The 25,069-nt window shown below is 42.8% G+C and overlaps 1 protein-coding gene across 1 annotated transcript in view; it reads left to right on the top strand.

The window, feature by feature from the left end:
* Positions 1-24,764, top strand: part of GPR156 (G protein-coupled receptor 156) — a 129,238-nt gene extending 104,474 nt beyond the window's left edge. Inside the window, exons 3-9 of the mRNA XM_007943875.1 lie at positions 633-768; positions 1,035-1,145; positions 4,470-4,595; positions 5,820-5,915; positions 10,893-11,129; positions 18,426-18,584; positions 23,421-24,764. Of these exons, the coding sequence (XP_007942066.1) occupies positions 633-768; positions 1,035-1,145; positions 4,470-4,595; positions 5,820-5,915; positions 10,893-11,129; positions 18,426-18,584; positions 23,421-24,764 (2,209 nt within the window). The remainder of the gene's footprint in view (positions 1-632; positions 769-1,034; positions 1,146-4,469; positions 4,596-5,819; positions 5,916-10,892; positions 11,130-18,425; positions 18,585-23,420) is intronic.
* Positions 24,765-25,069: the final 305 nt, after the last annotated feature.

Below are 25,069 nucleotides of genomic sequence, written 5' to 3'. Positions count from 1 at the left end.
GCCAGCCTTCTGGTTAGCACTCACGTGCCTTAGGCACTATGCTACCAGAGCTCCTCTTAGTCAACTAGAGGGAGGAAAACAATTTGCATACCAAATAAGTTGATGAAAAAAAAGTTGATAATTAAGTGTATGAAAAAAATTCTGAACCATTTTCCAAATAACTCACTTCTGAAATCTCCAAACTGTATCTCTAAGTAACTACTTGCTAGTTGTTTATTCACTAAGCTGCATATAGTGGACCCTTAGCAACTGTAGACCTCGTGGATGAAAGCCTAACTCTCCTCTGATACCACCTGTTTTTAAGTAGTCAGGCTTCTCTTAAAAGACTTGGAATTACATAAGCAAGAAGTGCCAGAATTTAGTTCTTTTTAAAAGTAAATTTAAAGACATCAGCACTGACCCATGTCACTTTAGTTTTGTGTGTTTCACTGTACATTAATTATATTTCAATAAAACGTATTTTTTAAAAAATAAATTTAAAGAAACCATAACAAGTTTTTAACCCAGGACTGTAAAGTGCTCTCTTCCCAGTACTCCTTCTCTGAGGTTGCAGTGGAGATTTTGGGGGTGGGCCTGTTCTGTCCACACCCAAAGTCCTGGCTGTAAGTGTCTTTCTTCCTGATTGCCTCTAGGATTGTGAAGATGTCCAGTCCCAACCTGAACATTGTGACCTTACTGGGCAGTTGTCTGACCTACAGTAGTGCGTACCTCTTTGGGATTCAGGATCAAGATGTGTTAGTGGGAAGCTCAGTAGAAACTCTCATTCAGGTATGTAAGTTTTAAATTTTTGTTTCAAATATCCTTCTATAATGGTAACATTTTGGCAGGTTTTTAAAAATCAGCCTCTCCTATGGATGGTGGTTACCTTTATCCTTTGTGTGAGCACATTCACAGGAGCTCTTGGAATGCTTAGACATTGTGGTCCATATCTACCCCGTGCCCTCTGTGGGACTGAGGCTTTGTAGATCAGAATGTGTGGAGAGCCAACAAAGGTTCCTCACATGATTCTTGCTTCTGTCCACTTCTATCTACAGGTAAGACTGTGCATGCTGTGCATTGGGACCTCCTTGGTGTTTGGCCCCATTCTGGGGAAGAGCTGGCGACTTTACAAGGTGTTTACCCAGAGACTCCCGGACAAGAGAGTGGTGAGTAGACAGCAGGTGCACCCTGCTTGATCATAGGCAGCAGCTCCACTATTTATTATAAACTAGAGAAGCCTATGCCAAATTACTGGGTCTGGCCCCTTTTACATCTAAAGTTCCTTCTCCTCACTTCAAAACTTAGAGTCATGTGGTTTCAGATATCTCCATGCCTCAAAGGCTGTGTCTCAGTGCTATTGGGTGGTAAGTCTTTGAATAGGGGCTCTGCTTCATGTGCACCCCTGGTACTGATCTGGCATCATTGTGAGAAGGAACAAGATGCCCAGAAAGATGCAGCATAGCACAGATATGAGCTGGAAGTGGAGGAGGGATGAGGACTACAGAGAAGCACATCTGTTTCCCTCACTAGAGCCCAATTCTTTTCCATGTAGAAAGCCATTCCCTGGAACAGTGAGCAAGGAAAAGGACAACCTACATGTCCCTGAAATATCAGATGTCATGCAAATCACATTCTCACATTTTATCAGGTTCCCTAATAGGGCTGCCTGAATCTCAAAGCCTGACCATCAGCTTCTTTGGCTATAGGCCCTGCCCAAACTCAGTATGTCACAGGTGGAACTTTAGTTCTATGGAATGATGGGATGTTTTTAAGAGCATGTTATTAAATGATACTGGATATTTATCAAATCCTCAGCTGATAGTAAGCGTACATGTGAAGAAAATAGCCTAAAGGGCAAACAGTTCATCCATCTTAGAACAGTGATTCCTTTTTGAAAAAGTAGCTTTATTGAGGTATAATTGACATGCAATGAATTACACATGTTTAAACTATATAAATGCTTATTGGTCTGGTTGTGAGAAATTTTTTTTTAGTTTTACTGTAGCTGTTGTTTATTGCCATTTACCAGAACGAGAAGTTTCCTTCCACCCCTGGTTTGCTGAGAGTTTTTATCAAGAATTGATGTTGGATTTTGTCAAATGCTTTTTCTGGACCTATTGATATAATCATATGGTGTTATATTTCTAGTTCATACGTATGGTGAATTACATTAGAGGATTATGATGTCAAACCAACCTTAAATTCCTGGGATAAATACCCTTAATCATGACACATTATCCTTTTCATATATTGTTGGATTTCTTTTCATTAAATTTTGTTTAGAATTTGTACATTTATGTTCTTAAGGGATATTTGTCTTAGTTTTCTTTCCTTGTAATTTCTGGTTATGGTATCAAGTAATTCTGACCTTACCAAATGAGTGTAGAGGTATTCCCTCTTCTTCAATTTTGGTTAAAACTTGCATAGAATTGGTTTTTATTTCTTCATTAATTATTTTCTGTGAAAGCATCTGGTCCTTAAGTTTTATTTGTAAGAAGTTTATAACTACAAATTCAATTTCTGAAATAGATATGTTGTCGTTGTTATGTGCCGTCAAGTCGGACCTGACTCATAGCAACCCTTCTTTGGGTTTCTGAGGCAGTATCACTACCGAAGTAGATTGCCCACCCTTCCTTATGAGGAGTGGCTGGTGGTTTTGAACTGCCAGCCTTCTGGTTAGCAGTGAAGTGCCTTAGGCACTACACTACCAGAGCTGAAATAGATATAGGGGTATATAAGTTACCCATTTTTTCCTTCAGTGAGCTTTAGTAGTTTGTGTCTTACAAGGAATTTATCCTTTTCATCTAAGTTCTCAAATGTATTGGCATAAAGTTATTCATATTTCCTTATAATCCTTTTAATATTTGTAGAATATTTGGTTATGTCACTTCTCCAATTCCTTATTTGGGCAGTTGTGTATTCTCTCTTTTTTGTCTGATCAGTCTTGTTCAAGGATGATCAATTTTACTGATCTTCTGAAAGAATTAGTTAATAGTTTCACTGACTTTTCTCTATTATTTTTTGTGTTCTATTTTATTGATTTCTCCTCTGATCTTTACTATTTCCTTTATCTTTGATTTGTTCTCTCATTTTAGTTTCTTTGTATGTGTGAGAGAGAGAGGGAAAGAGATTTGGATGAAAGTTTTGTTTTTTTTTAATGGATGAAAGTTTACAAAGCAAATCCATTTTCCATTCAACAGTTCATACACATTGTGTTTCATGTCATTTTTGTTTCTTAAGGTGAGAGTTGAAGTGACTGCTTTGAGATCATTTTTTTCTTTTCCAGTATAGGCATTTAGTGCCACAAATGTTCCCCTAAGTATTGTTTTAGTGACATCCCACAAATTTTGATTTTGTTTTCATTCAGATAAAAATACTTTCTAGTCTTCCTTTTGATTTCTTTCTTTGACCCATATTTTTAAACAAATTGTCATTATAAAGTTGGATTATTAAGAAATGGCTTCTATAATTTCCAAATATTTGGAGATTTTCCTGAAATCTTTCTGTTACTGATTTCTAATTTTATTCCATGTAGTCAGAGAACACATTTTGTTTGACTTGAATTATTTTAAATTTATTAAGACTTGTTTTATGGTCTAGAATATGATCTCTCTTGGTAAAAGATTTAAAAACAACATGTATGTATTCTACTGTTACTGGGTAGAATGTACTATAAATATCAATGAGGTTGTTAGTTGCTTGTGTGGTCCAACTCTTCCTTATCCATACTACTTTTTTAATCTACTTGTTCTAGCAGTTATTCAGAGAGAGAGATTGAAATTCTTCAGGAGCTTTGGTGGCTTAACAGTTGACAGTTCTAACCTGTAGAGCAGCTCTGTGGGAGAAAGATCTACTGTTCTGCTCCTGTAAAGATTACAGCCATGGAAACCCTATGGGGCAGTTCTAGTCTGTCACATAGGGTGGGTATGAGTCAAAAATCAACTCAATGACACCTAACAACAGTCATATTGAAATTTCTGACTATAATTAAGATATGACATTTTCTTCTTGAATTTCTATTGGTTTTTGTTTCATCAAACTCCAGTATTAGGAATATAAACATTTAGGATTTTTTCTGTCCTCTTTAAGAATTGACACCTTTATTATTTTAAAATCATCTTCCCTATCCTAGTAATACTAGGAGCTCTCGTGGTCAGTAATTCAAGGCATTTGGCTGATAAGCAGAAGGTCAGTGGTTTAAACCCACCAGCTGCTCTGCAGGAGGAAGATGAGGCAATCTACTTCACAAAGATTTACAGCCTTGGAAACCATATGGGTTGCTATGAGTCAGAATTGACTCAATGGCAGTAGGTTTGGGGTGTTTTTTTCCTGGTAATATTTTTTGATCCAAAATATACTTTGCTAACTGGTTATGAAGCTTCTAGGGAGGGCTGACCCTGGAGCTTGCAGCTCAGAGTATGTGGGCCACTCTGCCCCTAGGTCATATAGCCAGTGAGCAAGCAAAAGTTATGACCTTGACTCTTTTGCAGATTATTAAAGACCTGCAGTTGCTGGGATTGGTGGCAGCATTGGTGATTGCTGATGTGATCCTGCTCATGACATGGGTGCTGACTGATCCCATCCAGTGCCTTCAGATCCTCGGTGTCAGTATGAAGGTGAGGGGTTCAGTCTCTGGAGAATCTTGTTCCTGAACTGGACTGGCCTCTGGGGATACACAGAGATCATTCTCTCAGCAGCATTCACTGTTCAGTCCACTCAACAAGAAGACAAATGACCCAAAGAGGGAAGAGAATCAGGAGCTATGACTGCTATGAATGTCTTACCCCTTGACTGCAGGGTGTGCTACCACTCCCACTGCTCCTCCTGCCCCAGGTGTCTTTTCATGGGCATCCACTGAGAGGTCAGCACATTGGGACCTGCATGGCAGTTATCTCTGCTTCCATATTACCAATAAAAAAAAAAAACTTTCAGCTGTGGGAAGTTGTCTCCCCCTGATTGTTAAGATGTGGCATTTTAAGGTGGTCTTTTTAGTCAATCAATCCTAGTTCAAATCCAAGCTCTACCACTTTTCTGAGATGTGACCTTGAAAAACTTATTTAACATCTAAGTCTCTGTTTCCTCATAGGTAAAATGGAGATAATTATGCTACCTATTTCATTAGTTTGTGGTAAAGATAAAGTGAAATAAGCAGGTCAAGGACTTAACTGTGCCTGGTCCATAGTGTCCAATTAATAGTAAATAGTTTATGTCTCCATCAAGGAGCTGAGGAATACAATGGAATCTTTACATTGCAGATTTAATGTTTAAGGTTTAAACTGTTTGTGAATATATGGTCTGAAATGATTTGTAGTTTTGATGAAGCACTAATTTGAATCAATGTTGGAGCAAAGGACAGAACTGAAGGGTAAACTTTGCTGCTGCCCAGCATTCACATGTCAGCCCAACTTTGTTGTCTTTTCTTCCAAGTCACACATAGTCACTCCCATTTAGTTTCTGCCAGGCTCAGCTAATGTTTTTTCATGTTAATATTTTACATCACCTAGTCTCTGCATCTAAAACAAAGTCCACATCAATTCTGACTCGTAGCAACCCTATAGGAAGGACAGTGTAGAACTGCCCCATAGGGTTTCCAAGGCTGTAAATCTTTATGGACGCAAACTGCCACATCTTTCTCCCATAGAGTGGTTGATAGAGTCAAACTGCTGACCTTTTGGTTAGCATCCAAATACTTTAAACACTGCACCACTAGGACTCCTAGTTTCTTCATACTAAGGGGGAAATTATATGCCATAGTGGTATTCCCAACATGGTCACAAAGATTAGCTGTGTGTTCCTGGTAATTGTGGGTGCCCTCAGTCTTGACTCTGTGTCCCTCCTAGGTGACAGGGAGAGACGTGTCCTGCTCTCTGACCAGCACACACTTCTGTGCTTCCCTCTACTCTGATGTCTGGATTGCTCTCATTTTGGGATGTAAGGTTGGTAACCCCATCTCCTTGGGATACAGTTTATATCTGTCACCAACAAAATAGGTATGAAGAGGGAACTGCAGGAATTATTAACGTGTTTTCTATGAAGAATCTTGAGCTCAGAGGAAAGCTCTGTTGATGCATAAATCTCAAAGCCATAACCTTTATTATTTCTCTACTTTTTATTTATTTTGGGGGAACATTTCCAACTCTTAGATCTCTCTCATTCACCCTTCCCCCGAGTGATTTTGACTTCACTCACTGATTTCTCCATTTCTTGATCTGGTTTTTAAATTGATTTGGCAATACCACTGTTCTCCCCAACTCCTTTGCCAAGGAAATTGTGAAGAGACATTCTACCAAAGTTAATTTGTCCTCAAAAGAATCTTTCTTGCCCATTGTTTGTCTTTCTTCAAGATTTGAGTCAAGGCATCCTGCTATCATTGACCCATCTGACTTTCTCACTCTGGTTGGAAATGAAGCTTACCCAGGATGAGATGATAACATCCGTGGTCCCTATGAGAGCCTCCAGCTGCCTAAAAGTGTCTCTCATACCGATCTCTCACCCATTTCTCCTGACTACTCTGAATATCTCATCATTCATTAGATTCATTTGTCTCAGGTAGATAACCAAATTGGGGTATTATTTCCAGAGGTTGCCTATACAGGGCACTAAGGGAGGTCCTCTGGCATCTTCCTTCCATCAGAACTGATTGTCCTCTTAGCTGGCTTTCAGCTTGGAGGAACAGAGACTCTGGCTCAGAGGAGATATAATACAGGTCTGTTTCAATGAACAGAGCAAGCCCTGGATGGCAGAAGGCTGCCGATTGATTATTAGGGCAGAGGTTTTGGTTGGCTGATTGCTAGCAGAGAAGATGGAGTTTTTGTAAAAATGTTATTGCCTGTCAAGTTGATTCCAACTCATGGTGAGCCCATGTGTGCCGAGTAGAACTGCTCCATAGGGTTTTCAAGGCTATAACTTTTCAGAAGCAGATTGCTAGGCCTCCTTTGAGGTACCTGTGGTAGGTTTGAATCACCAGCCTTTAGGTTAGTAGTCCAGCAGTTAACTATTTGTGCCACTCAGGGGCTCCTTGTAAAAACAGGTGACCATTAAAGGCAAACTTTACTCATTTCACCACTAGGAAAATGTTTTTGCATCTGAGAAGCAGGCCTAGAGGGGGGAAGGGCTAGGGCAGGAAACTGTTGCTTTTTAACTATGTACATTATGGTGATAAAAATATTTTTTAAAAGAAGACACTGAGAGGAGCACAAGAGTTAAAGGCAACAGAGGTAAATACTATTATATACACAGTCCTGCAATAATAGCAATAGCAATAGTCTATGTGCAGATACATAGATAGACACACAAGCTGAACCGGTATGGGAAGGAGAATGGGATTACACCCATGAATACATATAGATTTGGCAGAGGATATATCTACATCTGTATTTACATATGCTGCAATATATCCATGCGTATAGTAAAGCATACAGACCAAAAACCGAACACTCTGCCGTTGAGTTGGGCCCAACTCATAGCCACCCTTCCTTGGGTTTCTGAGGCCGTATCACTACGGAAATAGATTTCCCAACCTTCCTTCTGAGGAGTGGCTGGTGGGTTTGAACCACTAGCCTCTGGTTAGCAGTCAAATGCCTTAGGCACTACGCCACCAGAGCTCCCAAAGCATACAAGAGGCAATGTTATGAAAACTTCTTAGCCATAACCAGACACCATAAGGGAATGAGCTACTAGAGGGAATGAGGGCCTGGAGGCTGGACCACAGTCTTGGGGGATGTCAGGGTCCATTGGCACAATATAGGCCACAAAGAAAATGTTCTACATCATCCTTTGGTAAGTAGCAACAGGGGTCTTTAAAGCTTATGAGTGGCCATCTAAGGTGCAATTATCAGTCTCTCCCTATCCAGAGTAAAGAAAATCAAAGATTCATAGAAACAAACAGTCCAAAGGACTGATGAACCATGTGAATATCAGCCTCCACAACCTGAGACCAGAACTAGATGGTGCTCAGACCCCTACTGACCACTCTGAAAAGGATTACATTAGAGGATCCTGGATAGAGTGGGAGAAAATTCATAAAGAAGACCAGGCTTACTGGTCAGATGGAGACTGATGGCAACCCCAAGATTATGGCCCTAAGTCAACCTTCAAACCTGGAATGAACTTCTTCCTGTGACTCAACTTTTAGCCAAGTAACAGGTCTATAAGGTGAACAGTAACACCAGGGAGGTACGCACTCCTTAGAACAATCAACCATTTGAGATTAAAAGGGCATCATTTGCCAGGATGAAGTTCAAAAGGCAGGAAGGGATAGGAAAGGAGGAAGAATGGAAACAGGAAACACAAAAAGAGGGAGATGAGTGATGTTACATGGTGGGGATTATAATCGATGGCATGAAACAGAATGTGTATAAATTTATACACATGGAAAACTGATTTGCTCTGTAAACCTTCACTCAAATTAAAATTAAAAAATTTGGGGGGAAAAAAAGAAGAAGAAATAGTGAAGACCTCTTGATCTCTCATTTCTTGCTAAAGATTAAGGCAGTGGTGTTCAGAATCTGACAGCACTGGATTTGAGTTCTGACTCAGCCCCCTTTCTAGCCAATCTTAAATCTCATTTAATCTCTCTGAACCTCAGTTCCCTCATTTGTAAAATGGAGATGATGATAACATCCTCTCAGGACTGTTCTGAGCATTGAAAGGGTTCATGAATGTAGACTTTTCAACCACTCCTAGTCCATCGCAGAGACTCAGAAATGTCAGATATTATTAACCTGCTGCTGCCCCCCTGGACAGTTTTGAAAAAACACTGCCTCTCCCAGTTCCTTGAAACTCTTTAGAAGAGCATGTCCTCCTCAGCACGAAAACCCCTTACTTCCCATAGCCATTCACTTCATGAATCAAGTTAATTTATTTTCTCCACTGCCTTTTATATAATCCCATTTCTTTTTTATTTTACAAAGTAATATCTTTCTGTAAGACAAAGAAACAAAAGGGGAAAAGAGTGCCGAGCCCTGTGGGCTCCCTAGTCAATGAGGATCTCCTGAGGAACACCCCAGTCTTCACATTAACCTGCAGTCCTCCCACCCCCTGCACCTGAGTCTGTCCGCTACCCCACCACCCCATGGCTTCTCAGATGTGAAGGCGAGTGACATACAAGTATCAGAAGTGACTCATATGAGTCATGGATGTATTGAGGCTTTATTCAAACTTATTTCCCTTTGGCAAGAATTTTAATGGAAGTAAGACATTTCAATAGGATTATGTTTGAACAGTTCAAACTCATAGACTTAAATTCATTGTCGTTGTTGTTGTTGTTATGTGCCATCGAGTCAGACCTGACTCATAGTGACCCCTCCTTGAGTTTCCAAGGTGGTATCACTACGGAAGTAGATTGCCCAGCCTTCCTTCCGAGGAGTGGCTGGTGGGTATGAACCACCAGCCTTCTCGTTAGCAGTCAAGTGCCTTAGGCAATTAGCCTTTGATTAAATTACTAATTGATCCAGCTATGCCAGATGCCACCTGGTGGTGTCAGTTACCCAAAAGTCAGGCTCCCCTTACCTCTCAACTTTTGTGTCTTTGAGTTGTTGAAAATCTCACAGTGGCTGTGTTTGCTTGTCAGGCCCCATTTGGGATACTGGGTATTAGTGGTGATTTAAGGCATCTCTGCTGTGTTGGCCCCTTCATTGCAGGTATAGTAAATTCACACACAAAAAAAATTAGGCCTATTCCAACAGGTGGAACCAGATAGGTTGTGTGATTTCAGGGCCACTGGCAGGTGCCCTGCAGATACCTGACCTACCTGACCTACATTATTAGTTCTTCTCATAGTTCTCACTCTACCCTCACCCCCAACCAGGCCATCTTCACATACTGTCTTGTAAACATGAACATTTGTGCGTTCACCTTAAATCTCCTACCAGAGAGAGCACTTTGAAAGCTGGGACCATGACTTACTCCTCCTTGTAGCACTGTTTCTTGCCCTGCACCTAGCATGGTACTTTGCACATAGTCAAATGGATGAACATTTATTGAATTTACATATTACTGATTTCAAGCTTTGATTTCTGTTTAAATTCAGCTCCCTCTAGAAGAAGCAGGACTTTAAGATGTTATGAGTCATTGTCACCGTCATATAAATGAGAAATCTTAGGGCAGGTTTATATTTATGCAAGAGGCAGAAGAATAGGGCCCTGGTTTTCAAAATGGAGAAATTGTCACAAAGAGGGTGAAGCCTTTTCTGCCTGTGCCTATCCAACAATATTACCTCAGTCCCATCTTGCCTTAATTCTCCTCTTTCTCCATTTTTCATTTCCCATAAACACCCACTGCCACAGAGCTAACTATGGAAAACCTCTGCATGAGTTAGAAAAAAAAGCATCCAATCTAGGCAGATGTGGTTCTGCAGTTGCAGGCCTTAACAAATAGATGGAACCTTTGGGTAAATCAGAGAAAGGAACCCCTTCCTCTGGGCACTGCACCTGCCACAGAGCATGGCTTAAGCAGACTATAAGTCAATTTTTGCTTCCACATGCCCCTTAGCTTCACGTAATGCACAGCTGCGTAGTAGAGACAGTAACCCTAACCACCAACAGTGAGATGTGCCCACTGCCCTCTTACCGCTCAGCAGCCCTTTATGTAGGGCTCTTGCCAGCCTATCTGCTCCTGACCTGTGCCTTGTCCCAGCAGAGTCCTGCCTGGTGGCTGACATGGTGACCCCTGATAAACTACTTCTCAGTGAAGAAGGAGAGGAAAATAATTTATTAAGCACCTGCCAGGTATAAAGGCTGTATTAAAGGTTTTCCCTTCTGCTGTCTTCATAAATCCTATAAAGTAAACCCTTGATGGTAGGTATTATTATCCCCATTTTGCAGATGAGGAAATTGGTTCCAGTCCTAATGCTCTTTGACTCCAGGTCTGTTTTTCCCCTTCCCTGAGCCTCTGGTTCTGTTCTTCACCTCCAGGGTCTACTCCTGCTATATGGCGCCTACCTGGCTGGCCTGACTGACCATGTCAGCTCTCCTCCTGTGAACCAGTCCTTAACCATCATGGTGGGGGTCAACCTCGTGGTGCTGGCTGCTGGGCTTCTTTTTGTTGTCACCAGATACTTGCACTCCTGGCCCAACCTGGTCTTTGGACTCACGTCGGGAGGCATCTTTGTTTGCACCACCACAATCAACTGCTTCATCTTCATCCCACAGGTATGCTCTAGAGAGAACTGTGCAGGGTCAGGCCCTCCAAAGGCTTCACTGGATATGATAAATTTCTTGTTTTGCTCTCTTCTGATTCCTTCCAGTGCCATTTATTAAAGAGTCAGATGAAAGGCAGAGTTTCCTAGTGAACTGACTCCCTCTGTTCTTCCCTCCTTGCTGTCCTGAAGGAGACCACTTGTGTTCCTTGTCAGCAAGGAGAGTGGGCCAGAGTGGATTAAGCAGCAGCAGAAGCCCTTGTATCCACCCTGTCACTCCCCCAGCACCTCAAGGACCTAATTTTCCGCTTACCCTCAAATCTGCTTTTCCTATCTCCACTCCCCGCTTCATCTTGATGATGTCATTTCTTTTCCTAATCACAAATGAGCAATCTTTGTTTCCTTCCTATTTGGAATTGCATGTTCTCAGGGAAAAATCCATTCAGAGCTTGACGCAATGTAAAATGCTTTTCCTAAAAAATAAATAAACAAATGCTTTTCCTTTCATTTTGCTGGAGGAAAATATAAAACATCCCTCTTTACCTTTTTACAAGAAGAGAAAAGAAAAAGAAAAAGCCCTGTGCAGTGGATTCTGACTCATAGTGACCCTATAGGACAGAATAGAACTGCCCCATAGGGTTTTCAAGGCTTTACAGAAGTGACTGCCACATCTTTCTCCCATGGAGCAGCTGGTAGGTTCTGACCTTTTGATTAGCAGCTGAGTGTTTTAACAACTGTGCTACCAGGACTTCTTTTTACAATAAGAGAAAACAAAAAGTAAATACAAATGTGTTTTATATTATTTGAATTAAATATATGTGTACTCAAACAAGGAAGGAAGATATAAGCTGAAATATCCAGAGAAGAAGAAAGGGACTCCCAGGACAAGGAGAAGGGTTCCATAGGCTCTGGGGGAAAGTGATGTTAAATTGTTGGTTACGCCCTAGGTTACCATTGAGTCACATATATCCAAGTTTATAGTCTTAGCATTTGGCACTTTTCCTCTTGGCCTCTTGTTTCTCTTTCTCTTCCCCCTAAGGCCTCCCCTCATCCCACTACTCCCTCAACACTCCCATCCTGAATTCCAGTGACTATGACTACTCGGAAGGAAGGTTGGGCAATCCTACTTCCGTAGTGATACTGCCTCGGAAACCCAAGGAGGGGTCGCTATGAGTCGGGGCCGACTCGAGGGCACATAACAACAACAACAACAACATGACTGAACTACTTCCCCATGCAGTAGCCAACTGATAATTAAAGTGTTTGGCTGATAAGATTACACCATTCATAAAAGGAAGCATGTGTTTTGGGCAATGATGGTATAACATGGGCATAAGCTCTTTTCTTCTTTCACAAGTTCTCACTAAAATACTCAATAGAATAAACAAATATGGAAAAATCTACAGATGCACTAGAAACCAAGGATAAATATTGTTTATGCGCCAGAAATTTCTGAAGATTTGAAGGCACTGTCTTCCTCAGAAGTAGAATAGAAGTTTTTAGAAGATCTGAGTGGTGTTGTCAACAGGATTTAAAGGATATGCCTCTGTTAACTAGAGTACTCCATTATGAAAAGGACATAATCTTAGATAAAGAAATACTGAATAAGGATGAAAATAACTACATTTAAAACTCCAGTAGGAGCATTTAATAGACAGCTGGACATTACAAAACATTGAATTTATGAATTAATTAAAGAAACAGAAAACAAGGAGGTAGATAAAAAGGAGAGACTAGATAAACAAATATATATATATGGAGAACAGATTGTTGTTGTTGTTATGTGCCGTCGAGTCAAACCCGACTCATAGCGACCCCTCCTTCGGTTTCCAAGGCAGTATCACTACGGAAGTAGGATTGCCCAACCTTCCTTCCGAGGAGTGGCTGGTGGGTTTGAACCGCCAGCTGTCTGGTTAGCAGGCAAGTGTCTTAGCCACTATGCTACCAGAGCTCCCAGATGAGGGGATACAATTTAGAGCTAATAGGAGAACACTAGAGGACAAAATAATTTTGGGCAGAAGTAATCAGCAAGAAAATATTAGAGGAAAGCCTTCCTGTCTAAAGAAAGACTTCCATCCGAAAATTGAGTAAATCAACAACCTGCATGACATAGCACTGCTTATATCTGTTCTCCAGCCTCCCTTGCATTTGAAGCCTCACCCCACAAATCTTCTGCTCCCACCAGTGATTGTGATATCTAGGGTACATGCCCATCTTTACACAGACATAAAAATGCAGGACAAAATACAGCTTGAAATCCAATTTCCAAGTTTGAATTAAGGAACAAGTACTTTGTTGAAATAGGAGTAGGAATGAAATCATTATGGGAGGAGGACAATTTGTCTCCTCCTTCTCTCGTAACTCTCGTGGCACTTCCTTTCTCTTACCCTGCCTTTCTTATTCTTTTTTTTTTTCCCCCTCATGCTTTTTCTTCTGTTGAACTGACCATGATGTGAAACTGAAAAATAGATTTCTTATATTATTGTATTTTAGGTTTAGGAATTATTTTTTTTCTATTTATTTTTCAAAACATGAAGGTAACTGAGGTCTGTCAATTGTTTTTGTTTGTAAAAACTAATACATTTTTCCCCTGTGGCTCAGTAGCCTTTGGTAGAAGTAAGATTCTCCATGAGTGACCTGTACTGTGTATTTCCAGGAAAATAGGATAGCTGAGTAAATTTGGAAAAGTGGGTGAAGGATTCTACTTTGTGGGACAGTGAGATGGAGGTCCCTCTTGCCACTGAGCTTTCAGCCTGGACTGTGATAGAAGGGGTTTGTGAAGGTAAAGACACAGATCCTCCAACAGCAGCTAGGCGGCACTAGAGAGCCAAAGGAAATGGATGACACTACTAAGGAGGCAAGTAGACTAGTAGCATTCTACATAGGCTTTCAGAAAATGCCTAAGTGTTTATGTCAAGCACTGAGGTCATTACCAGCAATGAGCCAGCCTGTGCATCTGTGGCCCTAAGGATGCCTTAGGGTGACTCATCCCCCCAACATCCTTCCGCTTCTCCCCCACAACTCCACCCCCTCTCAAAGGCAGGCGGGCCCTGAGGTATTGTTCTCTTCTGTATACCCCAAAGAGTTTTGTCTTTTCCTCCATTGAGGTATTTAGGATTTTTTACTGTGCCTTATAATTTATCTGTATATGTCTCAGTGCCCTAATAGACAGGTGAGCTTTTTAAAGGAAAGGGTTCCTTCATATGTCCATCTATCCATTTATTAACTTATGGAAACATACAGTTAAACACATGGCCCCCACTTCTAGGTCTAGTCTGGGACAGACTTGAAGGAAATTATAGTATATATGTTGGGTGCTTTGAGTGAGGGACTTTACACAATCCTAAGGAAGGTGTGCTATAACCTACCTGGGGGACTCAGTGATGCCTTCTTAGAAAATGGGGCATTTGGACTCAGTCTAAAAGGAACAGATGGGAGACAGAGGGCTGATGGCATTTCAGATGGGGAAACTCTGCAGAGGCAGAGAAGGGTGAGAACAGGGTATGTTTAGAGCAAGACAAGTCTTTGCTATTTTTAAAGTACAAATTGAAATAAGGGGAGAGTGCCCAGAGATGAGAGAGGCACATAGGTAAGAATCTGAAGGCCCTAAACAAACAAACAAACAAAACATCCACTGTCATCGAGTCAGTTCCTCATATCGACCCCCGGTGGGTTTCCAGAAGTGGTAAATCTTTATGGAAGTAGTTTGCCCAGTCTCGCTTCTGTGGAGTGGTTGGTGGGTTTGTACCACCAACTTTCTGGTTAGCAGTCAGAAGCCTTAGGTACTGTACTACCAGAGCTTCAAGCCTCCTGAAGGCCCTAGTGTACCCTATTAAAGACTTGAGATTTATTCCATTGTATTAGTTTCCTATGGCTGCTATAACAAATTACCACAAACTTATCTCTGGTAGCATAGTGCCTGAGGCATTTGACTGCTAACCAGAAGGCTGGTGGTTCAAACCCACCAGCCACTCCTTAGAAGGAAGGTTGGGCAATCTACTTCTGTAGTGATACCACCTCGGAAACCCAAGGAGGGGTCACTATGAGTCAGGTCTGACTTGATAGCAGGGTGTTGTTTGTTTAGTAGCCTAAGCAACGCAATTTATTATCTTACAGTTCTAGAGGTCAGAAGTCTAAAATCTCCCTCACTGGTATCAGCAGGTCTGCGTTCCTTTCTGGAAGCTCTAGAGAAAAATTGGCTTCTTTGCCTTTTTCAGCTTCTAAAGGCCACTGCAGCCCTTGGGTCATGGCCCCTTCCTCCATGTTCAGAGCCAGCAGTGTGGCATCTTCAAAGCTGTCTCTCTGTAACCTTTGCATCCATCCTCACATATCCTTCTAATTGACTCTGAACATACTGCCTTCCTTTTTTATAAGGACCCTTGTGATTTATTGGACCTACCAGGTTCATCTCCCCATTTCATGATCCTTAACTTAAATCACAGCTGCAAAGTCCCTTTTACCATGAAAGGTAACATATTCATAGGTTCCAGAGCTTAGAAGGTAAAAATCATTGGGGGTTGCTATTCATCCTATCATGCCTATGTAGTCCAGTGGTTACGAAAACAAGAATGTGTCTGTCTATCTTGAAGAAGAGCTATGAAGAAATCTCAAAATTGTGAGCTGCAAGTCATTATATTTGTATTCCAGGAACCCTGAAGGGTCAAGTTTTAGGGACCAGAATTTCTACAAATGAGAATATAAGGGGAGTACTCAGCCAGGAGACACCTTGACTCTACCTGGCCAGCATAAGGACAGATAGACCAAAAGCTCTGGAGGTGCCCTCCTACTATATTGATCAGGTTTCTCCATAGCCCTGCAGAGGGCTTAGACAAAGGATGCTGAGGGAGGGAAAGGAAAAAGCTTTACTACTAACAAAATGAAGGAGCTCTGGTGGTGCTGTGGTTAAAGCATTGGGCTGCTAACCAGAGGTTGGAAGCTCAAATCCACCAGCTACTCCATGGGAGAAAGATGAAGCAGTCTGCTTCCATAAAGATGTACAGCCATGGGGCAGTTCTACTCTGTCCCATAGGATCACTATGAGTCAGAATCTACTTGATGATATGAAGTTTGGGATTTTTTTGGTTCACTAACAAAGTGAGGGGGGTAGACAGGAAGCAAAGATACTGCCCATACCACTGGGGTGAGTGCTAGGACACTAGGAAGTCTCCTCTATCTACCCAAGACCATAGTGAGCCTGTAGTGTTGGGTTCTAGTAATTCCTGAGTAGAACAGTGAGCTGACTACATCTCTTGGTAGGAGGGGGTCTTAGAGATGAGAATCTGAAAGGGGCAGTTCCTAGTTTGACCCAGCATAAGTCACACAGACTCCTGATACCATGAAGGACTTGTGCTGAGCCAGCAGAGGATCCTAGAATACTTAGATGAGAATGTGTTTTTGAAATTGAGGTGGAATTTAGAATCCTATCTGATATTTACCAAATTTTGGTTACACTCAATGTTGTTGTTGTTATGTGCCATCAAGTCAGACCTGACTCATAGCGACCCCTCCTTGGGTTTCCGAGGCAGTATCACTACAGAAGTAGATTGCCCAACTTTCCTTCCAAGGAGTGACTGGTGGGTTTGAACCGCCAGGCTTCTGGTTAGCAGCCAAGTGCCTTAGGCACTATGTAGTCAGAGCTTAATAAATGTTTGATGAGAGAGCAAAGAAAACCCAGGTTCACTGAGAGGCCACTGTGGAGACCTCCACATTATTTCTAGAACTAAAGTGAATGATTCTCTGTTGTAAATAGAATTGTGCCCCCCAAAAAATATGTATTGTAAATCCTAACCCTATACCTGTGACGTAATCTCATTTGGGAATAGTTTTTGTTGTTATGTTAATGACATCATATCAGTGTAGGGTGTGTCTGAAATCAATCATTTTTAAAATACAAAAGGAACAGATCAGTCACAGAAGCAAGCAAACACAAATGGGAGAAAGGTAGATGCCACTTGGAGATCTCCAAGTAGTACTAAGAAGAATGCTAGAGAAGCTGAGACAAGAACTTTCCCCAGAGTGGACAGAAAAAGCCTTTCCCTAGAGCCAGTGCCCTCAACTTAGACTTCCAGCCTCCTAAACTGTGAGGAAATCAATTTCTGTTCATTTAAGCCACCCATTTGTGGTATTTCTGTTATAGCAGCACTAAGAAACTAAGACAGTCACCAATGTACAATGTACATCATGGAGACACTTAGTTTTGAAGATTCCTGAGGGAAAAAGGGGAGCTTTAGATACTGTGAAGGAGCTCTGGTGGCACAGTGGTTAAGGCATTTGTCTGCTAACCAGAAGGCTGGCAGTTCAAACCCTTCAGCCACTTCCTAGGAGAAAGATAAGATAGACTGCTTCTGTAAAGATTTACAGCCTTGGAAATCTACCCTGTCCTATAGGGTTGCTAGGTGTTGGAATTGACTCAGTGGCAGTGGTTTTTTTTTGTTGTTGTTTTTCATTTCAGATACTGTAGCCTTCCCTGCCATTCATATCACTGCATTCACCAGCTAGAGATAGTGTCTCAAAGGCTCAGGGGTATACCACTGTTTGTAAAAGTCCTGTGTTCAGTTCCATCCCTGTTACAGTAAACCAGTCCATGCTTCCACAGATTGTTCCTTAAAACCAGTTTCTGCTGAAAAACTTTCTCTAAGACCCCGGTAGTGAACAGTCTCCCTCTCTTCACCTGTATGAGGATATACATAGGTGACAAAATGGGCTGGGACAGCTGTGGTTCTACTGCTAGCTAGCTGTATGAGCTTGGATGAGTCACACCTTTTCTGAGTCCTTATCTGTCATAGAAGAGAGATCATCACATCTCAGATCTAATATTCTATCATTTTTATTGGCATTTATGGTTTTCTATCTGTCTGAACCTTGAGTATTGATTACTCACCATTACTAAACACCATTACTCAACAAATGAGAAATAATTAAGAACAGCTTCATGCAACTAGAAACAGTTTCATATGAGTTTCATGTCATAGCACCTAGACTCTAGCTTTAGAATATAGCTCTGGAAGTATACTTCATCACTGGTTTTCTTTGACCAGTTTGGCAATGGGTAGGTAAATGGGTCAGCTAAGGTTATATTTCATCTTCTTCCTTTGGCACTTTGTAAAGCTGTATAACCTTAACATTCCCTATACCTTCTGTCATTTTTGTCTGTGAGCTTTCCAGAATGAGATTTCATTTTGAGGAGAAAATATTTTGAACATATGTGTATCTGTGACATTGTCATTCCATGGTGTTTATGAGAAAGAGTGAGAGAATGTGTTTCAGGGTGTGTAATTAAATAAATAGCATGTGTTCTTTTATTCAACAGCTGAAGCAATGGAAGGCATTTGAAGAGGAAAACCAAACAATCAGATGCATGGCCAAATATTTCAGCACTCCCTGCAAAAGCTTCCATACCCAGTGTGGTGAGGAACAGAACTGTCACTCGAGAGGAGAAAAAAGCTCCATGGAAAGGCTCCTTACTGAAGTAAGCTAACTCCTACCTGGCACATTCTCCATAAGGAACTCCAGTCATCTGCCTCCTCATGCACCAGTGGCCATGGATACTCCCACTGACAATTTCTGTCTTCTCTTCTCATTCTCCTGCTTCCTAGGCTCACATACTTCTTTTAGCAGTGAGCAAAAACTCAGCATTTCCTCCATGACTCTCCCATTGCTGCCCACTCCCCTCTTCATTCATTCATTGAATAGGCGTATATGGAGTCAGTCCTATGTGGTAGGCATTGTGCTAAGTGCTGATGAACAAAACCCTCATGGAACTCACAATTTAGTGGAGGAAACAGATCTTAATCAAGTAAATATATAAATTTGGTAAGAATTATGAAGGACAAAATCAGGATGCTAAGACAGTAGAACGGATGGTGAAGGCAGGGAAACCTAAATTTTACAACAGTCAGGAAGGCGTCTCTGAGATGAAAGCTAAAGGCTAACTATAAATTGGACAGGCAAAGAGTATGGGGGAAAATACTGCAAGCAGAGGGACCAATATTGTAATGCACCCAAGTCATAGTGGATACTAGCTGCTGCTGTGTGATACAGTCTTTCTTTATATAGTGGAGTGCCCTCATTTGCAAGATCTTATGGGGCCCCATACTGTCTTTTCCAGGTAATAACTCAAAATATTAGTCATCTTGTCTTCACAGAAAGTCAAGTAATGTCTAGAGATTGGGAAGGAGACTGAACAAGGACCTCTGACTATTACTGTAGCACCAACCAAGAGGCCCCAGGCGGCCCCACCTTTTTTTTTTTTCTTTTTTCCCCTGTACTTGAACCAGACTTGGTACCTTTCCCAGACTTAGACAGTATGGTGAGCTCAAAGAAAGTGTATGGAAAGCTTAAGGGCTCCTTTTTCTCAGGAAGAAAGCACAGAGCCCAGGGGAATTAGTATTTGACACTAACTAAATTACATTATGTATTTTTTAAGTACAGCACATACATGAGTAGATGCCACTGAGAAACCATGCTTTTTGTAATGGGACTACCACCTGGGTATTAATAGTCCCTGTGTGAGAGGATAGTGTGCTGGGGACCTAACAAACACAGCAGACCTGCTGAGGATGAAGGGATTAAACCTCCCCAGGCACTCACCTTCTGTGCCCCTCTCTTACCATATCCTTGGTTCTGGACCTTCTTTATCCATCATTTGAAGCGTTCAGGACATTGTGTCACAGCCAGATTTCTCCCCACCTGGCAAGGGAGTAGCATTCCCTTTGATACTGTGAAGTCTTCAAAGCATTGGGGGGGGGGGGTGCTACTAAACAGCCAGCCAGAAACTTGGCTAGAAGAGCCGGGATGGTTTTCATTCACAATCCACTAATGTTGGAACAGCCAAGTGGCCTGACTCTTTAGCCTTATGGTAATTTGTGATGTGCTTTTTGTACTTCTGCCATGCTAGCCTGTTTCCCACGCAATGACTGAATCTGCTTTCTCCAAAATGATGCCTCGAGTCCATAGAGGAAGGGCCCTGTTAGGATAGAGTTGATAAAAAAAAAAAAAAAAAAAACTCACTGCCATTAAGTTGATTCTGACTCATAGCAACCCTCTTTGGATTTCTGAGGTGGTAAATCTTTATGGAAATAGATTGCCCAGTCTTCTTTCCATGGAGTGGCTGGTGGGTTTAAACCATGAGCCTTCTGATTAGCAGCCAGATAGATGCCTTAGGCACTACACCACCAGAGCTCCTTAGGAAACATGCTTCCTCGCCATACCCTACACCTTGAACATCTTTCCCAAAACAGACCTGGGAATCAGCACCCAGTCCCAGGGCCCTGTGGGAGGCCTAGAGAGGTCCCCTCAGAAAGTGGGAACAGATTTCATTATCTACATCCTGAGATGCCCATTAGATATACAACTGTCTCAGTGTGTACACAAACCCTAACTCCGGCTTCTCAGTTTATTGTTCCCTCCTATACAGCCTCCTCAGTCACCCCGGCACCTTCTTCTTACTTTCCTGTGACCTGGGCAGTCCATTTTCTCCTTCTTGCCTTCTTGCTCCCACGGGAAGGAGTCTCACAGAGGCTGAGGCCAGGGCACCATCCGTAAGTGACTGCCCAGGCTGTGTGAAGGCCGGTAGATAGAGCTTTCCCAGAGGCTGAAGAGCATCCCTTCTATACACTGTAGCAGAAGAAACTCACTCACTACTTTTCTTCCTTGGATCATAAAAACACTCCTGAACCCTATGAAATATGCCTCTGGATGTTTTGCTTTCCCCGACATGCAAAAGTAATAATTAATAAGCTCACTTAAGTACAGTGGCCCTGTAGGTCAGATTTTGGTCCCCCAATAGCACTGCGAGGCACTCTGGTGGCGTAGTGCCTAAGGCAGTTGACTGCTAACCAGAAGGCTAGCGGTGCAAACCCACTAGCCACTCCTCAGAAGGAAGGTTGGGCAATCTACTTCCGTAGACATACCACCTCAGAAACCCAAGGAGAGGTCGCTATGAGTTGACTCTGACTCCACGGCAGTGAGTTTGGTTTTTGGTTAATAGCATTGCATGACATCATACCTCTCATTAGTATGCAGCCGTGGTGCAAACAGAGTCCCACTTCCTTTTGGGAAACAAAAGGACATTTACTGTTTAGGACATTTCTAAATCCATCACCAGCCAGCTTCAGATGTTTGGTTTGCTGGGAGAAAAATATTTATGCCAACTCAGTATTTACACTGTTTCCTCATGCTCCAAGAGGTTCAAGGATAAGGAACAAAATAGGCAGCACTCAGATTTCCCCAGCTGGGGTCCTTGTTATCAGCTGATGGCTTCTTTCTAATCCTGGAAGATAGCAGCGGCTGGCTGAGCCAGCATGGGAATGTGAGGGAGGACTTCAGGGAGGGGAGGGGAGCTGGTGAAGACGATGAGGGTCCCTTAAGTGCAGCCATCACAGTCACCCCTGTGAGATCCTCAGAGAGGTATCTGGCACCACCCAGCTATCATAAACAGCCTGAATGTCACTGTTACTCATCCACTCTGCACCCAGTGAGTCCTTGAGTCAGTCATAGGCAAGCACCCAGCAACACCCAGACCTTATGGCTCTGCAGGTGGGAAAGAGGGAGAGCAGGCAGGCAGGTGCTGTACTGAAAGTCCCTGCCTTACTCACTAGTTACTCAACTTGTCCTGGACTCTCTCCTGATGATAAAATAAGTCAAGCAAAACAAGGATGAAATTGGCAGGACCAGTAATCAGGAAAATCACCTTCCTGCTTATGACTAAGGAGCAGTGGGTCTGCTTGTGAATTGTTGCCAGAAGATAATTGGACTGTTTTCCTTAAGCTACTGCTCCCTGAAAGGATCATTTCTGGGCAACTCTGCCCTGGAACAGAGGGAAACGTGTTTTTGTTTGTAAAGCATAATAAATGGATGGTCTTATTCCTCAGCATCTAAAGAGGATGGCAACAAAGAGTCGGTGTTATAGTATTTGGATGAGCACTTCTTAAAACACAATGCTTATATTACTGCCTTCCCCAAACTCTAGACCCCATGTCATCTAATAATCCAAGACCACCACTTCCCTGTGATGATCTCATCCCTGTTGCACTGCCCTTGAGTATCAGAAATCTTAGAAGGTAGAAATACTGTTCGAACCACAGAATCAGCTTCTGTACCATAGAAAGATGTTCAGGTTACAATCTTACCCTCTACACCCACTGCCGATACTCCTGCTACTTGATGTTCCCAGTCTTGTGCAATTAGGACTGTCACACCCCTATAACTCTCACCTGTGAGCCTTCCCAGGCACAACCTGTTTAGTAACTAATATCCATGCAGCAGGTGGGCAGCTCAGTAGCAGAACTGCCCCAACTTCATTCATCTTCTGGCCTCCATTCTAGATCTATTGAATCAAACTTTCAGGAGTTGAAACCCAATAGTCCTTTTTACTTATTTTCATTTTTAAAAGCTTCTCTAGTAATTCTGATGCACACATTTCTTTGGAAGATGTCTATCTGGTACTGCTGTGTGATAGTTTTGGCCTCACAGCCCCAAAGGTCCGGCCTAGGGAGGTTGTAATACCAACTTGAGGCTCTCATTGGCTCCTCCTGGCTCATCTTGTCTCTTTGCCCAGAAATTTCCATCCTTGCCCTATTCTACCTGTTTTCTAAGCTGTTTAAGAAACAAAAAACTATTGCCATGGAGTCATTTCCAACTCACAGCAATCTCACATGTTGTAGAAAGAACTGCTCCATGGGATTTTCTTAACTGTAATCGTTATGGAAACAGAGCTCCCGGCTGTTCTACAGTGTCACTGGGTGGGTTCAAATTGCCAACCTTTAGGTCAGTAGACGAGCACAAACTGTTTTGCCACTGATGGACCTTCTAGGCTGTTTAGCAAGAGGCGAAATACTTGTTTCCTCATTTTTTCATCCCCTTGAGGAGTGCCTCAAATTCGTCTTTATTTTGCAAAATTTTGATAGGCCCAGAGTTGGACCATCCCCAACATGATTCAAACTGATGTCCCACAGAGTGACCTGACCATCTCAGTTCTGGGAAAAGATGAAAGGATACAAGCCAGCAGCCTCTCCCAACCTCCCTTCTCACCAACAACACTGGGGACAGAAGAGGGAGATGAAAATCATAACAATAATTAATACTTTATTGAGCACGATATGACAGTTATTGTGCTAAGTACTTCACATGCATCAACTCATTTCACCCTCTGAAGTGGCTCCTTAGAGCCTAAGGTCACCTAGCTACTGTGGAGGGACCAGGATTTAAACCAAGGTCTTCTGATGCCACACTTTCTTCCACCATGGGAGACAGTGTGAAAACCCCAGTGGCATCTTTTGTTGATGTTTTTGTCTTTCTTTTCCAGAAAAATGCTGTGATTGAAAGCCTGCAGGAACAAGTAAACAATGCCAAAGAGAAGCTATTGAGACTGATGTTAGCTGAGTGCCCCTCTGATTCCCCAGAGTGGACTGAGCCTGCTGCCTCTTTCCAGAGCACAGGCATCCAGACAGCAGCCTCTGGCCATGCCATGACAGCACAGGTGCCTTCAGAAGGCCTCTGTGACTCTCAGAATAATACCAGCTGGGCTGCACAGGAGTTTCAGAGTACCTCAGTGCCTTCTTCAAGTATACAAAGCCTTGGGGGGCCTGTAAAGGAACCCAGCCCCTCCCCAGGGCAGGAGAAGATGTCTGACTTAAAAAACTTTTCTGATCATTTAAACTCGGGCAGTAGCCAGAAGCCAAGGGCTGATCAGAATGGGAGTCTTGAAGGAGGAAGCCAGGTACCCATGGCCCCCAGCCAGAGTCACATACCAGGTGAAGTCTCTGTTCCCCACAGACAGAGGCAGCTGGAGAACTCGGAGGAGCCACAAGAGTGGCTGCCAAGGGTCAATTCAGTGATCAGGGAGAAGCTTCAGGAAGTGTTACAAGATCTGAGCCTGGGCCCAGAAGCTTCCCTCCCCTCTTCCTCCTCTTGTCCCCAGCAACCCTTGAAGAGCAGTGTTGCCCACAGCCCCCAGAAGATGCCCTTCTTCAAGGAGCTAGGCTTTAGCCCATACATGATGAAGAGAAGGCAGGCAGCCCAGCGGGCTCCCTCACACTTTCCAGGCTCTGTACCCTCATATGTGGGGCGTCGGGCAAACAGGACTGGTTCTGGAGCCCAGACTGGGCTGAATATGCAGAATGTGCACAGCCACAGCTTAGACCACCGTGCAGTTAATCCCAGGGTACCAACACCAGCTTCCAGGAAGCCTTCACTATTCCCAGAACCTCAAGGCAGGCCAGCTACCCTGGAGGACAGCAGCCAGTGTCAGACAGAGCCCCAAAGGGTTGGGGGAAGTGGTGCAGCGTTTCCTTACCAGCCTCCCTGTTCTGGCCCAGCAGAAAGCCCCTCTTCCCGATGCCTGTCCAGAGCCTCCCCAGACCTGCCTGAGCAGCAGCAGCTGCAGCCTCCTGTGTCCCCAGCCTGTCCCTCGATGTCTTCTCCATGCAGCTACCTTGACACTGAGTCCAGCAGCTCAGATGAGTTCTTCTGCCACTGCCACCGGCCCTACTGTGAAATCTGCTTCCAGACTTCCTCTGATTCCAGTGACAGTGGCACATCAGACACTGACCCTGAACCTGCTAGGGGGCTGGCTTCCTGGGAAAAGCTGTGGGCCCACTCAAAGCCCATAGTGAACTTCAAAGATGACTTGAAACCCACACTGGTGTGAAAAGCAGCAAAGCTGGTCTGGACGCAGGTTAATCCCACAGAAGCTATACTAAGGCTTCAGGAGGAGAGCCGGCTTCCAGCTTTTAGGGGAACAGACCAGTACCCTCCATTTGGACCTTACTGTGTTCTAACTATGCTACACTTGTGTTCATTGTGTTACCTTGAGCACTTCTTGATCTGTAAAAGGAGGGGTATTGCCTGTCTTGTTACTACCTCACAGCATTACTGTAAAAGATTCCAGCTGAATGACTAAGAAGATATTGACTCCTTGGACAAATAAGGTGCTGGCTGAGCACATAGGGTTTT

Source organism: Orycteropus afer, unplaced genomic scaffold (assembly GCF_000298275.1).
Source record: "Orycteropus afer afer isolate SDZICR_OR568_19922 unplaced genomic scaffold, OryAfe1.0 scaffold00114, whole genome shotgun sequence".
Lineage (NCBI taxonomy): Eukaryota > Metazoa > Chordata > Mammalia > Tubulidentata > Orycteropodidae > Orycteropus > Orycteropus afer.
The sequence above is the reverse complement of the archived record's forward strand: the minus strand, read 5'-3'. Positions and strand labels throughout refer to the sequence as shown.